Source organism: Phasianus colchicus, chromosome 2 (genome assembly GCF_987193195.1).
Source record: "Phasianus colchicus chromosome 2, bPhaCol1.hap1.1, whole genome shotgun sequence".
Lineage (NCBI taxonomy): Eukaryota > Metazoa > Chordata > Aves > Galliformes > Phasianidae > Phasianus > Phasianus colchicus.
Window position 1 is genome coordinate 76,135,990 of NC_143437.1, and position 17,069 is coordinate 76,153,058.

General features: G+C 43.9%; 1 protein-coding gene across 1 annotated transcript; it reads right to left on the reverse strand.

Moving 5' to 3' along the window:
• Positions 1-155: 155 nt before the first annotated feature.
• On the reverse strand, positions 156-17,035 carry SLC35A1 (solute carrier family 35 member A1). Its single transcript, XM_031610896.2, has 8 exons — positions 17,005-17,035; positions 15,165-15,342; positions 8,648-8,807; positions 8,146-8,298; positions 7,031-7,097; positions 3,498-3,674; positions 2,971-3,105; positions 156-1,670 (listed from the first exon to the last, which is right to left on the reverse strand). Exons 1-8 carry the CDS (start codon positions 17,018-17,020, stop codon positions 1,540-1,542), a joined length of 1,017 nt encoding a protein of 338 aa, XP_031466756.1. The 5' UTR covers positions 17,021-17,035; the 3' UTR covers positions 156-1,539.
• Between the last annotated feature and the right edge of the window lie 34 nt (positions 17,036-17,069).

Sequence of the window (17,069 nt, forward strand, 5' to 3'; positions counted from 1 at the left end):
TAAGTAATTTTTTCCATACAATAGTAGCAGAGTATTTAAGACAGTAGGGTGTAGTAGTTCCCATAAAAGACAACTGTTCTGTATTTGCCTTTGTACATATAATGCATCCTTTTAGTAGAGGAAGTGATATTACACTGTACTGCCCTAAGCAATGGAAGTTCTCTCCTTCTGCAGTTGCCACTGTGTGCTTAAGCTTCATGGTAGGAGGGATGCAGCTGCACCAGGGATTGTAATAGACCCAATTAATCACACGTGTCAGACATTTTTCATGTTGTATTGCATTCCCCCTTCATCAGCCAGGACAGCCAAATCTGTCCACTCCTGTTCCTCTGTTACACTCACCTAATGACTGAGGTGGAGATGGGTGGAGAGGAAACATCAGTGCTCCCTCTTCACAGTGAGAGGGAATAAAAGTGCTGCTTGGCAGTGCCAGAGCATAGTGTGGCTGCAGGGAGCTGGAACATCACACCAAAATCAGTGCAGCTGGCTGCTCCAGCCTCTGAAGTGCCAGGCAGCACCCACTGCTACCAAAGGGGCTGACATACCTGAGTGGCACTTTAGTGCTGTGCTCTGTCCCAAATGCACAGAACAGTCAGCAGAAGGCAGAGAGGAACATCCTCTCTCCCTGGAACAGAATTAAAGTATCTTGGTTATTGCTGTGTTGAATGTGCCCCACACTGAAGTAAAACTCAGCCAGTTAGCTTAGGTCTGAAGGAATTTAAACGAGATTTGATCAGATTTTTGCCTTCACTTTCAATTTCAACAAGTGCCCGAAAATCAGTTTTCCCTAAACATAGCTAACATTTTCAGGAAGGGTTGAGCAGAGTGAGGCATCACGGAGGGTTGGAATGATACAGTTGGCACTCTTCAATTAAATCAAAGCATAACATGCACTACAGGAAACTGTTTTCAAGCACCACTTTGTTATGCAAAAAGAGTTTGGAGAAAAAGTGCACAGATCATCTTCTAGTCTGACACCTCATACTCAACTGCATAAAAGAAAAAAGCATTACAAATCATCCTAAGAACACCAGTGAAGTACTTTGTTCATATGATACATATTACCTAGAAGAGAAACCTCTCCTGTGATTAATCAGAGCTGCCAAATGGTTTAAGAAAAAATGCTGGCAGTAATTGCTCTTTTTAGAAGGTTTTTTTTTTTGAAGTTTTACAGCATTTTTTTCCCTCACAGGGCAAAGAAAGTTCATCAAATACACTGAAAGAACCAATTTTCCTCCATTATATACATTATATACAATTGAGTGTTCAGTTCCTTCATTCTGCTTTCCTTGTAAATGGAACTCCTCATTGTCCGACACGAATGAAGAACGCCTTCAATAAGACACCCATCCAGCTCCCAGCAGTAACAAAGCCTCAGTACCAACTGCTGGTAACTTCACACGTGAAAAAGAAAGAACTTTTCTGTTTTTAATCTATCCCCTTAAACCATTTCAAAATGAGCTTAAGGCTAATTTAAAAAATTCAGTTTTTATGTTTTTAAAGTCCTTTTTGTTTTCTTGTCTGTCCATTACAGGGACATTACACAGCAACAAGTCTCTCTTTTGAACTTTTAGTCTCTGAGGGCTGGATTTTTGTGGTGTCTTGTCGAGGTAATCCATAGAGGTAAATAGAAACGCACACCAGGAGAGCACCCAGGGTAAAGGTAACAGCTGAAAAGAGACAAAACAGTTTAAGTAAACACCTCTGTGTAAGAAGAAACTTTCAGAAGACTGAGCTCTGTAAATTATGATGTCTGAATGACAGTCTCAAGGTTACACAGAACTCATCAGGACAATACGTTTTTTTTAATTCACAGGACTTAAAATCACACTTACTGAAAACTCTCAAGTATTCACAATACCCCACAACATTTCAGTTACTTCATATCAGCAAGAATGGGGACGTGATCAGAAAAGCAAGGGTGAAACACCTCTTGCAGTTCCAGGTGCAATCTGACAGGCTTACATTACCATAAACTTAAAAACATGGTGTTTTTATGTAGCCAGGAATAACACTTTGTCTGTGTTTTCAAATCTTGACCCACTTGAGAAATACCATTAATGAGGCTTTCACAGAAAGACCAGCAGTCCAGGTTTGGTTTGTGCCCAAACAACAGAAAAGTGTTCAGCCCAGGTGAGTTCTTAAACTAGCTGCTTTTCAGCACCTGATTTAAGGTGCTCTTTTTCAGTCAGCAGTGGTTTTTGCATGCAAACCTTCCTTAAATTCCACCTCATTAATACCAAAAAAGTGTTTTTTCCACCATTGTACCATACCAGCACTAGATTATGATTATTATAGGAAAACTGAAAAAAACACATAGTGAAAGACTAATCAGGAGTCACCAGCTGCATTATCAGACACAGAATTCCTTTGTGGCTGTTGGACAGCCCGAAGCAATTTGCTGTTTCCTCTCACAGATATTCACCACCTAAGTCACGACCCCAGGCACTGTTTGATGTGCTCTCACACACCACTGGGCACAGCAAAGGGGAAGGGAGAAGCTGATGCAGCAGCACGTGTAACTTAACAGGATATGGTAAAACCTGTGCTGAAATAGGTAAGGAATTAATTTGAGACTGGCTGTAAGAAAATCAGCAAAAAAAGGATAACTTCTTATCAGCAGCTTATAAATAGCTGTATCGATATGCAAACCAAACTGTATCAGAAAGTGATTCATGAACAAAGCTGGGTAAAGCAGCAAGGCGCTTAAACAGGAATGAACCTTTCCCTGTGAAATTATGGGATGCCTCAGAAAGAGAAAACCACAAATGCAAGATCATCGGGTACCTTATGCAACACAACACAGATTGTGTATTAACACATAGCAGTCCTGGAGAAGACCAAGTTAAAAACAGGAAAATTCAGAAGAGTTAAATACGTAAGAATGATTGCTTCAGTGTGAACTGCGTACAGTCTGCTAACAAGGCAGTGAGCACATGCAGTCAAATCAAATGGCAAAAAGACACTCACTTATCTGGAGACCAAAGAGGATGACTGAGGCCACAGTAGAAAGAACAATGGCTGCTGCTGCAGAAAAGCCTTTCATTATGTTATCTGTGTACTTCACAACAATCGAAGTGTAGAGGCCACCCACACTGGCAAGAACTGGAAAGCAGACAACATGTTTCTATTACTAGAGGTGTGGTAGTTTACCCTTAAAGAGATTTGTTTTATTCAGGTCCATGCTTAGCCTACATCAACCTAACTGGTAAGTTAACATGGAGCAAAATGGCATACCTACAATGGCATCTTGATCAGATGTGACTCAACTAAAGATGCTCTGCTTACTGCTCACTTAATTTAGACTGTTCTTTCAGCACTTTTAAATTGAACAAGAAAACAGAATTCTCTTGAAAATCATTTAAAAATAAATCCCTCAAAATATAGTAAGAAACAGTGGGTCAGACTGAATTTGTAGGTTCATACAATCAGATGTACCATAAGCTAAAATACAACAACAAAACAATGTAATGCCCCTATACCCACCGGGTACTTACAGATGACAAGCCAGACAAAGCAGGTATAGCCATAGAAAAACCCCTTCTCAAGAACTTGGGCTCCATCTGACATGTACACATAAACCAAAGTCACCACGATCCCCGATAAGTACATCTGAATATTCCTCACCCACAGGGAAGTATCTGAACTCTTCAGTACTTTCTCAAAATAAACTCCTAAAAAAAAGAAAAAAAAATCAGTAAGATCAGTGAAGCATCAACCTCAGGTGATTCACAGTTGAGTGTTTCAGAGCCAGATAAGACCATTGGAATCATCTCCTCTTACAGACCTTTCCATTTCACAGAAGTTCCCAATGCAGAAGTTCCAACAGCACGTCCTGTTAATACACGTCTTCCATGGCAGGACCATTTAATTGTGTATAAAACATGAAAAATAGATTCTGTTTCTCTTTACAGTTGCTTCAATTGTTGATGAGCTCCACTGCATTTCATTTTGGCACCTGGTGGTGTTATATCCCCAGGACAGTATTTATGGATTCTAGCATGGCATAGGATGATTTTTACCCCCATTGGGATAGTTAGCAATACCAAAAAAAACCCCAAAACCACCAAAAAAACCCAAACAAACAAACAACAAACAAAAAAACCTCAAAACACCACACATACAAACACCAAACAAATGCAACCATCAGCAACAAAACTAGCCACCCACAAAAAGGAACTCTGCTACCCTGCTACCCCGGTGCATCTCAGCACAGAGACTTGAGAATTCCTCTGGAAACCCTGAGTTTAGAGTGCAGATGTTCTGAAACCACAGCTTCAAAAATTACAACAACAAACCAAAATCTACCTATGCTTTCTGCTAATTGGAACTACAGACTGGTTTTGAGGAAATTGAGTTCATGGGAATCTAAAGCTCTTTGTCACAGTGCCACACTCATCACCATTACCTTCCCTTACTCTCTGTATTGCTGAAAATCCACATCTACTTCTCCATTTTTCAAGAGGTGCATGTCTGACTAAGAGGCCTCCATCTGACAGGTCATTGCTAGCAGCCTCTCACCACTGCTCCCATACCAGGGCTGTGCTCATCTCTGAAACTTCCTTTGCATCCCATGGACAACCATTTGCAGGACTCAGATGACTTCCTGAAGTGGGTCCAACTAGTTAAATGTTTACTGACCACTAATGCTGCCCAAGATCCATCACATGATACAAAAAACATACATGAAAGCAACAAAGCACAAAGAGCAGACCTATAGGTTAGATGCCCTGGACATACACTCTCCCTCCTGAAATGACAGAGTTGGCCTCAAAGAACATCTTGCTACTCTTTAACTCATGGAAAATACAATTCAGAATTTAATACAGTATAGTGAGACTGTATGGTTAATAAATAACCTAGAACAGATTTATTTCAGGTGTTTAAGAAAAGCAACCACTTAAATACTCTATCTGAGTTTTTCCCAAGTTTAAGCAAGAAGACAAACAAATAACTAGTCTTGTTTATGATGGCAGCACTTAAAATAACCCAGAATATCTACCTTGAGTTTGCTGCCTGCTGAGAACACCCACAGAGCATAACCACATATAATTAGTTTACCAGAAATTTGGCTGAGCACGAACCATATTTTGTCACATTTTATAAACTAAGAAAATAGAAAGTAAGCCAGTGTCAGATCACTACAGTAGCTGAGATGTAGGAAAGAATGAGTGCTGTCTAGGAGAAATTATTCCTCAGTAATGTTTCACGTCAGTGGTGCTGATACGTATTTGTGCATGTGTCAAAACTTTCACTAGCATTGTCAGGTCCCTGAATGCTTGGAAACTGTCACAGGATCAAAAGTTTGAAGAAACTTCTCTCCATCTCTGAGGGAAAAAACAACAACTTTTTGGGCTTTGCTGGAATAAAACATTCAGCATGTTAAGTCCAGAAACTGAAGGTTTAATGCCAAAATGACTTAACTATATTATGGGTGGAGGAAGGAAGAAGAGGTGAGGAATCTGAATAGGACATGTGTTGTTGCCAAGGGCAAAAGGAGCTGCATGGATGAAATCCTCTGTCTTTCTTGCTGCTGGAAAGCTACAGCTGTCAGTGAGGAAAACACCCAGCTGCAATCCTTTTGCAGGAGAAAAAAGCCACACATCTCTAAATCCTTAAGAGTAGCCTTCACCAGCCTTTCAAAAGGTCTGAATGTGGGGAGGCACAGCTGTCCACCCACCTCATCAGAGAAACTTAGAGTGTGTTAGAAGGCTTTGAATGCTTCACTGTGATTGCCCATCTCCTGGCTTGGGAACATCTCTGGAAATTAATACGCTTTGAATCTTCCAGATAAAGTTGTCTGAGCTCTACCAAGTCTTATTTACTATTTCTAATTCAAAATTTCCATTTCAGTGAAAAGACACCAAACAAGAATCAAGCCCTCCTCCTCTTCCCCTTTGCCAGCTAGAATGAGTTCAATGAGAGACAAGCATGTCTGCACAGCACAAAACTATTCTTGCATGATTATATGGCAGTGAAGAAGTTTTCTTATAGAGGGAGAGCTAAGCATCCAATCTACAGCCAGGAAAATATGCACCTCTGAGGCAAGTTTCAAATAGAATTGCACTACTCTGAGTAGAAATGTGGTTTGAAAATAAAGTAACATAACAAAAGTATTTAGTTTATCCAGGCCTCCTGCTACTCATCTTCCATTCTGCCTTACTTGTGCTTCATCTCAGTCAAATTTATTCCCTACAACTACAGCAATCTGTATTTGAAGGCTGAGCTTACAGACAAATTTAGTAAGAAGCTCAGTTCCTCTTAAAAAAAAAAGCAAGTTTTTCATCTGATCACCACAGCAGAGCTGTTCACTGTAAAACCAGGTTTATAATGCTGATTATTAGTTGTACCAACTAAGTCATTATAGAGCTCCCCTTCATAATATTCTAAGCATTTGAAAGGCTCTTTTGCTTGCAAAGCAGCCTTCTAAGTTGCATCACATAAAACCAATAGCACATGCTCCTAGCCATTTGTTTCTGCAACTGGAGTAATCACATAACAATCCTGGTTTGTAAGTAATGCAAGTACTGCAAGGTAATTACAGGAGGGAATAAAGAGGGAATACAAGAGGGAATAAAGTTCTTTTTTATCTTATAACCAGCAAAGATAGCTTACAGTGTAGAGTACAGTAGAATAGAACAGTTGGCCACTTCAGAGATAACTGAAAGCTAAAGAACATTAACAAGGGTATTATCCAAAAGTCTCTGGAACAATGACAGCCATGGAGCATGAAGCACCTTGCTGGGAAGCCTGTTCCAGTGTCTGGTCACCATCACAGCAAAGGAATTTTTCCTACTGCCCATTCTGACCCCCCCCACCCCCATCTCTGGTGTGGGTTTGTGCCATTCCTGTGTTCTTTCAACACAGAATTTGCACTGTGCGAATGATGCCATTCCCGACTGTCCTATTGATGTAAAATGTACATAACAGAGAACATTCTGGTTTAAATTATTATATCATATATCAATATATTATATAATGAATTATCCAGTCACATCTATAAGAACTGCAAGTGGAAATAATACTTTACCTGCAAATCCTGAACACAGTACAGCAATAGTTATGGCTCCAAACCCTAGCCATGGATTCTGCTCCACCTGCAACAACAACCATTATTTTAAAAAGGATGGAACACTTCAGTAATCTACAATAATCCATTCCAGAGCTATTTCATTAAGTACAGCAAAACTGCTTGTATTGATTACAGTACAAGATGTATCTGACTAGCCTGAGCTGCCCTCCATATTAGCTTGATGTAACCGTGGCACGTTCACAGTGGAGCTTCATTTTCCACGTGTACTTTCACAACCCTGGCAGTGCTCAGAGGCATGGTTAATTGGCTGCGCCCAGACTTTACAACAGCACACATTGCCCTTCCCACTAATGCTGATGGTGAACTAAGACCTACAAAACAGAAGACACTTGTTTCTTCCTCTGAGAGATTAGCTCAGTGCCCTGCAGGGTGTGTTAAATAACATGCCCACACCCAAAAGGCACTGGGGTTTCACTCCTAACTCCATGAGGGCTTTGATTCCAAGCTCTCTGCTCCAACAATTACAATGCTGCTAGGGCTAAGTGCTGCAAACAGCATTGCTCAGATATTCCTCTGATGGTGCACTGCCATTACACAGATTACGATGATGGTAACTTACACTAATTGTAGCAATTGCTTGCCTTTCCAACAAGCAAGACTGGACCAGTACCACAAGCTTGTCTGCACTGGTCCACAGCAAATGATCAAACTAGTGTTTAAGTTCTGGAGGAGGTGGCTGGAAAGAGGAACTGGATACTGGTGGGTGGAATGTAACAGACACCGCTTTGATCACAGAATGGCCAGGGTTGGAAGGGACCTCAAGGATCATGAATCTCCAACCCCCTGTCACATGCAGGGCCACCAACCTTCCCATTTAATACAGACCAGGCTGCCCAGGGCCCCATCCAATCTGGCCTTGAACACCTCCAGGGACGGGGCATCCACAACCTCTCTGGGCAGCCTGTTCCAGCACCTCACCACTCTCTCTGTAAAGAATTTCCCCCTGACATCCAACTTAAATCTAAATTGATTCCAAGATGATGTAAGGTAACATACAAAGCATAAAAGGCAGTTTATTCTTTATCGTGAAATGGCAAAACGTCAGCTTTTACCTGCACTTTGGTAGCCTGAGCAGGCTTCCACTGAACAAGAATAACGCCGCCACACAGCATGAAGACAGAGAACCACTGCAGTTTGCTAAGGGTTCGGTTCAGCATGAGGACTGTGCATAACGCCGTGCAGGGGATCTTCAACTGGTACGTCACCTACAGATGGGAAGACAGCATACAGCATTTGGTTTCATAAGCTCCTCAAAAGCAAGACAATGCAACAGGAACCACAAAATGACATTTTATATTTGTTGATTCCCCACAGATCCATGGGGTTTTGTACTGTTTCCACCGACAACAATGTGAACTGGAAGTGACTCCAGCAATGAGTGGGTTGGCACTGCAGCAGCGCGCTCTGAATGCAGCACAGCAGCAGTCAGCTTTTAGTTTAGCCTTTTTAAGGCTGAACACAGCTCCGGGTGCCAGGCAGACAGACAGCTCACACGCACGCCTCATGACACTGAAATGGATTTGTAGAGCAGCTGCTTATGACAATGTGCATTACCTGGTAGACTGCTGCATCCAGGTTGCTAAGAGCCACAAAAGCCATATTGTTTTGGAGAGCGTACACCAAAGATGGAACACTTAATTTTAGCAATTCCTTGGGACTTCCAAAGACATTTTCTTTTAAAGATGTTATTAACCTTGCCAGACTTCCCGATTCTCTGCAAAAGGAATAAGAGTATAACTGAGGGCCATCGTAGGCAGATACCTGAAAACAGAAATCAAACCAAGAAATCTGTCGGGAAGACGGAGCAAAACATGTTAGGTTATCATAGAATGGCCTGGGTTGAAAAAGACCAGAATGATCATTCAGTTCCAACCCCCTTGCTATGTGCAGGGTTGCCAACCACCAGACCAGGCTGCCCAGAGCCACATCCAGCCTGGCCTTGAATGCCTCCAGGGATGGGGCATCCACAACCTCCTTGGGCAACCTGTTCCAGTGCGTCACCACCCTCTGTGTGAAAAACCTCCTCCTAACATCTAAAAAAAACCTCCCCTGTCTCAGTTTAAAACCATTCCCCCTTGTCCTATCACTATCCAACCCTTGTAAACAGTTGTAAAGGTTATCTACAAGAATAAAACTAGTAAAAGTGAAGACTCCATTTTGAAATCAGGTTAAATGCATTAAACGTGTAACATCCTGCACAACAGCCACTGTAAGCAGTGGAACAAATATCTAAGTATACGGGCAGTGGGACAAAAGGCTGAGACCCCTTTCTGGGAGCTCTATTAATATGTGTGTGTCATGTCACATGTCTGCAGTTTTCCAGATCCACTTTAAAATGGACCTCACTATACAGGAAAAAAAGAAAGAAAAAAAAAGGATTATACCCTTCCTTGTGCTCTGTAGTGAAGCACTTCTCACACCTCAGCCAGCCTTGGTCTCCTTTCCTCACTTGAGCTGAGAGAGCAGCAAAAGCTGCACCCACCCACAGCTGCGACCTGACCAGGCAGGGCAAGGCATGCAGTTCCCTACTGCCCTGCAGGCAACAGGAAAGAAAGAGTCACATTTTGTGGCTGCCCCTTTCTGCAGCTTGTTCCTCAGCCTGTTGGAAGGCTGCCCTCTGCATCACTACATCTTCCTTATCAGCTGCACAAGAGCATGACTTTTCCTTCTTCCTTGTCACTGCAGCTCACTGCCTCCAGTTCTCAGCTCTCCCAAGCCCCACACTTCCTGTTTGCTCCCATTTTCTTCTCCCATTTGCCACGGACAAATACCAACATCCAATATCACTTCACTTCTGCTCTACCCCAACTATACCACAGACTATTCAATGTGAATCCTTGTACAGCTTTTAAATTTAATGCTCCTTTTGCCTCCCTTACACACACATATGAACAAATCCCCAGTTTCACTCATATTCCAAATTCTTTCTTCCCACACACATTCATCCTCTACCTGCTTCAAACTCAAACTATGTAAAATCTGTGTGTTCCAGGTTCATGATTTCATGGAATCACAGAATGGCTGGGGTTGGAAGGCATCTTAAAGCCTGCCCAGTTCCAACCCCCTGCCATGGGCAGGGCTGCCCCCCACCAGCTCAGGCTGCCCAGGGCCCCATCCAACCTGGCCTTGAGTGCCTCCAGAAATGGGGCACCTACAGCTTCTCTGGACAGCTGTGCCAGTACCTCACTGCCCTCTTAATCTCCCCTCTTTTAGTCTAAAGCCACTCCCCCTTTTCCTGTCACTATCTGACCACGTAAAACATTGATTTCCCTTCTGTTCATAAGCTTCCCTCAAGTACTGGAAGGCTGCAATGAGGTCTCGCCTTCTCTTCTCCAAGCCGAACCAGCCCAGCTCCCTCAACCTTTCCTTATAGGAGAGGTGCTCCAGCCCTCTGATCATCTTTCCCCCCAGACCTGCTCCAACAGCTCTACATCTTTCTTATTTTTCTTATGTTTGTTCCTTCATCAGCCACCTTATTCCTGCATATTCTCCATTCCTGAAGAACCTGACTGTTCCTGGCGTTAAAGGGAAAAAAAAAATATATGGATTTATGTCAATGAGAATAGGCTGGAACATTTCTTATACAGGCAGCTGCAAGGGATTCTTTTCTCATTCTCCCGTAACAGAGGAGCTGCAAAAACCAGCACCAGGGTAGTACAGTTTCCAAATAGAGGTGAGCACAACTTTGTACACTCCCACTTCGTACAAGCGAGGTCTCTTGCAAAGCTCCTTCCTAACTGAATGGGAAACTTTGCTTGGGACAGACTTGCTGACACTGAGCATGGCACAAAGCTGTCTTTTGCAAGGCCACAGGGACAACCACTGACAGAAAGATTTACAGGCAAGCAGTACTTCAAGTCTGCAGTACCAAGATGGAAAGAGTACATGCCAGTGCAACATGTTTAATTGCATTAGATAAGGAACTGCATGAAACATTATGAGTCATCAACATTATAAGCAGAATTGTTGGTTTATTTATTCTCTAGTGTATGTACAATATTGCCTGGCACTAGGAGATAAGAAAACTCAAAGCCCCTGGTATCAACCCAAGTACAGCCAGACTGACATGCTGCTGTTCCAGATATCTAGTTCAAAAGAACCGTATTTGAAAGGCTGTGGCAGCCTGGTAAAGTTCCCACTGATTGGAAAAGGAGAAACATAACCCCTGCTTTCAAAAAGGGGGAAAAAAAGAAGATCCAGGGAACTACAGCTCAGTCAATCTCAGCTCTATGCCTGGTAAGATCATGGAGCAGATCATTGTGAAGGGTCCTCCTAAGGCACATGGAAAAAAAAAGATGAGGTGATTGGTAGTAACCAATAAGTCATGCTGTTGGTGCAAGTCCATAGCTGGACTTGTGCAAAGCATTTGGCACTGTCCCACATGACATCCTGATAGCCAAATTAGAGAAAAATGAACTTGATGGATGGACCGCTCACTGGATAAGGAATTGCTGGGATGGTCACACTCAGAGTTGCAGTCAACAGCTCAATGTCCAAGTGGGGACCAGCAATGAGCGGCATTCCACAGGGATCGGTGTTGGCACCGGTGTTATTTGACATCTTTGAAGGTGACAGGGACAATGAGATCGAGTGCATCTTCAGCAAGTTTGCAGACAACACCAAGCTAAGTGGTGCAGTTGACACACTAGAGAGAAGGGATGCCATCCAGAGGGACCTGAATAGAGAGGTTGGCCCATGCCAACTTCATGAAGTTCAACAAGGCCAAATGCGAGGTCCTGCAGCTGGGTCACAGCAATCCCAAGCACAGATACAGGTTGGGTAGAGAAACCCTGAGGTTGGGAGCAGCCCTGAGGAGAAAGATCTGGGGCTGGTGGTTGATGAAAGATTCAACATGAGCCAACAATGTGTGCTTGTAGCCCAGAAGACCAACTCCATCCTGGGTTGCATCAAGAGAAGTGTGACCAGCATGTCAAGGGAGGTGATTCTGCACCACTACTCTACTCTCATGAGACCCCACATGGAGTACTGCATCCTGTTCTGGGGCCCCCAAAACAAGGACATTTTGCTGTTGTAGCAGATCCAGAGAATGGCCATGAAGATGATCAAAGGGCTGGAGCACCTCCCCTATGAGGACAGGCTGAGAGAGTTGGGGCTCTTCAGCATGGAGAAGAGAAGGTTCTGAGGAGACCTTAGAGCTGCCTTCCAGTACTTGAAGGGGGCCTACAGGAAAGCTGGGGAGGGACTTTTTGTAAGGGCATGTAGCAACAGGACAAGAGGAAATGGCTTTAAACTGGAAGAGGGTAGATTTAGACTATATATTAGGAAGAAATTCTTTACTGTGAGAGTGGTGAGACAATGGAACAGGTTGCCCAGTGAGGTTGTGGATGTCTCCTCCCTAGAAGCAATCAAGGCCAGGCTGGACATGGCTTTGAGCAACCTGGTCTAGTGGGAATTGTGCCTGTCTATAGCAAGGGTTGGAACTACATGATCTTACAGGTCCCTTCCAACCCAAACCATTCTATGATACCATAATTAGCACACCCACATATATATGGAGTTCCACTCTGTAAGACTAAGAAGTCGGAAAATATCATATAGTAATGACTTCTATTAATTGATACCAAGATAGGTGGTTGAACAAGAAAATAACATTTAAACGACACCTGCCTCTGTCCCCAACTATATTCAGAAAGTTAGCTGAGCATGAGTTCCAAGACTAACCACAGCAGCAAGAGCTACTTATATCCACTTGGACTTCTGGCATGGAACTTCAGCAGTGAAGAACAGATGCCCAGTAAGCAGCTCTTTTTTTTCCACTGCAGTTTTTGAGAACAAGAAGTACTATATTATAGCTCATCTTTGGGGTGGGTTTGCTTTCTGGAGCATGTCCTAACCAAGAATCTCTGACTCAAAGTATAAAAAGGCCACGTGGGAAGAGATTTAACCACAACAGCAACAACAAAAATGAATTTAAAAAAAGCTTTTTCTATGTATCACTCATAATGCAAAACAAAGTGCCAAAAGATGTATGTTGCAAAATAAATAAAATTAAAAAACGATCCAGCTTGATTTCAGTATTCTAGACATCTATCTACATTTGACTTTAAAAATGTAGTCTGTTTTCTACAGAGGTCTGAACAGTTAATGGATGCTAACAGAAATTAGTTCTGCATTAAGAATACTCAGTTATTAAAAAAAAAAAGTTAAAACTATTGTTTGCAAATGAGCTCTTCCTTACCCATTACTAAGAAATTATGTACCACCCAAGAATGTGGTCAACATAATTACCAAATGGCCAGCTGGACTTGAAATAAACACGAGGAGTCTTTTCCCATAACAATACAGTTGAGTAAATAATTACACAGCTTAAACCATCGTAACCCTCCCTTCTGAAAGACAATGCTATGAATTCATTCATTCAATATGTTTTGCAGGAGAAACCCAAAAAGTAAACACAGCAAAAGTGTAGCATGAGAACGTGTAAGAAAACAAACTCTGGAGCCGGAACAAAGCAAGAGTCACACTCCAGTATCCTGTGTACTGTGGTTGTTAGGCTGGATGTTTCAAAAAGAGAAGGGAGTGGAATGTACCCAACTGAACAGGGTGATTTAAGTGGCTATTAAACTACAAAAAGCACCTTGCCTTGAAGGAGACAAATTGGTTAGAACTCTAAGCCTGGAGGAGGCCATCAGGCAGGCACTGCAGGAAGCCATGCTGGAACTGTTCAACATATTTGTAAGTGGTCTAAAAGGGGAGATGACCAGGATATTGCTGACTATACGACATTATACATGGTATGCAAAAGAGAACTTCCAGTAGCTGCTGAAGGGTTTCTCACTGCACCAAGCAGAATTCACCAGCTCTTTTGCTATGTGAGAACCAGTTTGGTTATGTGGACAACAAAGGATGATGTCCAGACCAGCCAGCAAGTAAGTAAGATGTCCCACCAAGAAAATGTGAGCAAAGCCTGATGAACACTGGTGGTGGTGCTGTTCATTATCTCCCTCTCTTAATCATGGAGAAAAAAAAATAAAAAATAGCCGACCAGATCAAAATAGGTATCTTAACTTTCAAAAAGCTTGGTCGGTAACATTAATCCCATTTTAAATGGCAAATAAAACTCAGTTATCAAAAAAAGAGAAAGAATCCTAAGAGATGACATCCTCAAAACAGAGCAATAATCTTGAAAGTCACTATTGGCACTTAGAGAAAAGATGCGAGCAGCTCTCCTGCACCTCAGCCCACAGCTCAGCTGTGTTCCAAGGGTTCTTCAGAAAGGAACTGACACCAAGCCAGGGAGCACCTCTGCTCCTCTGCATTGTGCCACAGCACATTCACACCTTGAATGCTGCATGCAGCTCTGGATCTTGGTTCCAGGGATGTAGTAATACTGGAAAAGCTGTCAGGAAGAGTACTAGCATGATCACATATAAAGCAAACTAAGGCTCACTGGCTTAGAAGATACGAGTGAAGAAAAAACAATATAGACATGAAAACAAAAATGGCAAACACAAAGAGAGAAAGATTAGTCATGATGTCTTTCAACATAGGATGACAGAATATAGTGAAATTACTAGGGAAAGTGTTCATAAAATAACTACTTTTCCCATTTACTGTGTAATGATATTGCAGAACTCATCTCACAGGCACAACGGGATGAGCAGGTGGTATTACAGAAGGCCCACTGGTCACTGTAGTCTTTTACCTTTGACTCCCTGTATTAGCAGAGAGACAAGACGTCCCAGCTTGGGAAAATCTATGAGTAGGAACACGACAATTTTACATAACTCAGTATTCCATGGCTCAGTCACGCTATACCAAAATTCTACAAGACTCAGATTGTTGCAGATAACCCATGCTGACATGCTGAACCTACTCCAAAGCACACAAATACAGAAAATATGCAGACAGGACACACCTGAATAGCATGCTGTTTACAAAGAACCTGAAGCTAAGGAGGACTCAAGCCCTGCCCCACACTAAGAGGACTTTGCAGTGTGACCACCTATAATGCACTCAGATACAGCTTCACCTCAGCAACTGAGACGTGAGGTGAGGTGAGCAGAAGGGGTTGGTTTTCCACATACACCATTGGCATTCCCACACTCACCTAGCCAAAATACCCATGCTGAGGAACAGCTTGATGACTTCAGTGATGCACACAGCTGTAGTTGAAAAGTAGAGCTCTGCCCCCACCGTCCTGGTGTAGCGCAGTGCCACGGTGTATGTGGCAGCAACCAGGGTCATCACTGTGAGGCAGTACAGCTTGAACAGCAGGCTGACATTTTCTGAAAGGAAACAAAGACAACACCTCAGCATGCCTCTCACTTTAATTTAAGAATGGAAATGGGGCATCCTACAGCTGAAGAACTGTACCAAAGTCTACTGCAGCAGCGTACATGTTGTGAAGTGCTTCATGTATGAAGTCTAAGATCAATTTTAAAGTCTTTTCTCAGACTCCCACATGTCTGACAAAAAGATGTCCTCCTACCCTAATAATAACCCTTTGTTCTAGCATAACTAATCATAATTTATCTAAGTCTTCCTGTGCTCTCTTGCCCTTCAGCTACACTCATGCCAAACATCACGCTGTGTCCTGTTTGGGGGTCAGGCACCAACAGTGCTGCAGATTGGTAAAAACAAAGAGAGGGAAGTGCTCAGCATCAGCAAAGCAGGAAATGCATCTCAAAAACCTGACGGCAGCATTCTCTTCTGTCTTACTTTCCACCAAAGTCAGTAGGAGGTATTTCCTCAGAATGGAGACAGGACTTCATACAAAAGGCTTTCTTGGAAAATCACTCACTGTAGAAAACAAGATGTTCTGTCCATTCAGCTAAGTTCAGCCATGCAAGGACTACTTATTACCTGTGGCCAGATGATGCCAGTTTTTACGGTGTCAGAGAACGGCAGAGAAAACAGAGCCGGCTCCAAATGGGGTTTCTCTGTGTGAAAGTATCACCTCCAACACAAGAAATCTTGCAAATGTGGTGCGACTGCGGAAGCGTTTTGCAAATGAGCACGTTATTCCCTGCTCTGTATGGCATCGTGGGGGCGATGGCCTTTCTGCAGCATCTGTTAGGCATTATCCATCGCATTCTGGATATCCTACAGAAACGTGGCTTAATTGGTGTAAGTTTACGTTCCCTCGCTGACCAGCTGAGCCATGGGATAGGCTGGGAGCAGCTTTGTAATGGCTCTGTTCACATAGCGAGGGGATGAACTGCCGAACCCACCACAGCCAACGCTGTGATTCATTCCTCCTTTTGCATAACACTTCCACGAGGTACAGTTAATGCCTCCCGCAACCGCTTAAATCAGCCGCTTCCTTACAGATACGATCTCCCCAGCGTCAGTAACCACGTCTGGAAGGCAGAGCGATTAGAGAGGGGAGGGACGGGCTGAGGGCTGACCGCACGTCACCCGCGCGGCCCCAGGCAGCGCAGCCGCGCTCCTCCGAAACGGCGCCGACACCGACGGCTGGACTCTCTGCATTTCAAGCTTTGTACGTCTCTAGAATCTAAACCCACGCAGCAGTGAACTAACGCTAAACGCAGCGTTTCCCTATCAACGCCGCTCTAAAAAATAACAGTTTGCGAACCCTCGTTGAAACCAAGCGTAGCGAGACGCCGTGAGCTGACGGCGCCGGGCAGCCCCACGTTTCCCCAGCAGGGCGCTCCGGCACGGCACAGCTCCCACACGGCCGGGCCGGGCCGGGCCGTCCCTCAGCCGAACCCCGAGGCTCTGGCGAGGCCGCTGCCTCTCCCCCGGCTCCGGGAAAGCGCCGAGCGGAGCCGCGCCGCCCGCCTGAGCGCGCCCGGCCCTCCCGCGCTCCTCCTCGCCGAGACGCGGGTCGCGCTGCGGGTCGCGCTTCGTCTCGCGAGGGCGGGGTTGGCCCCCTCCTCCTTCCCCTCTCCCCCCCTCCGAGCCGCGGTACCCCGCAGCACGCTCACCCTTCGGAGGCGACATGGTGCCGGCAGGAAGAGCCGCCGGGCAGCAGCCGCCCGCCGCGCCCCGC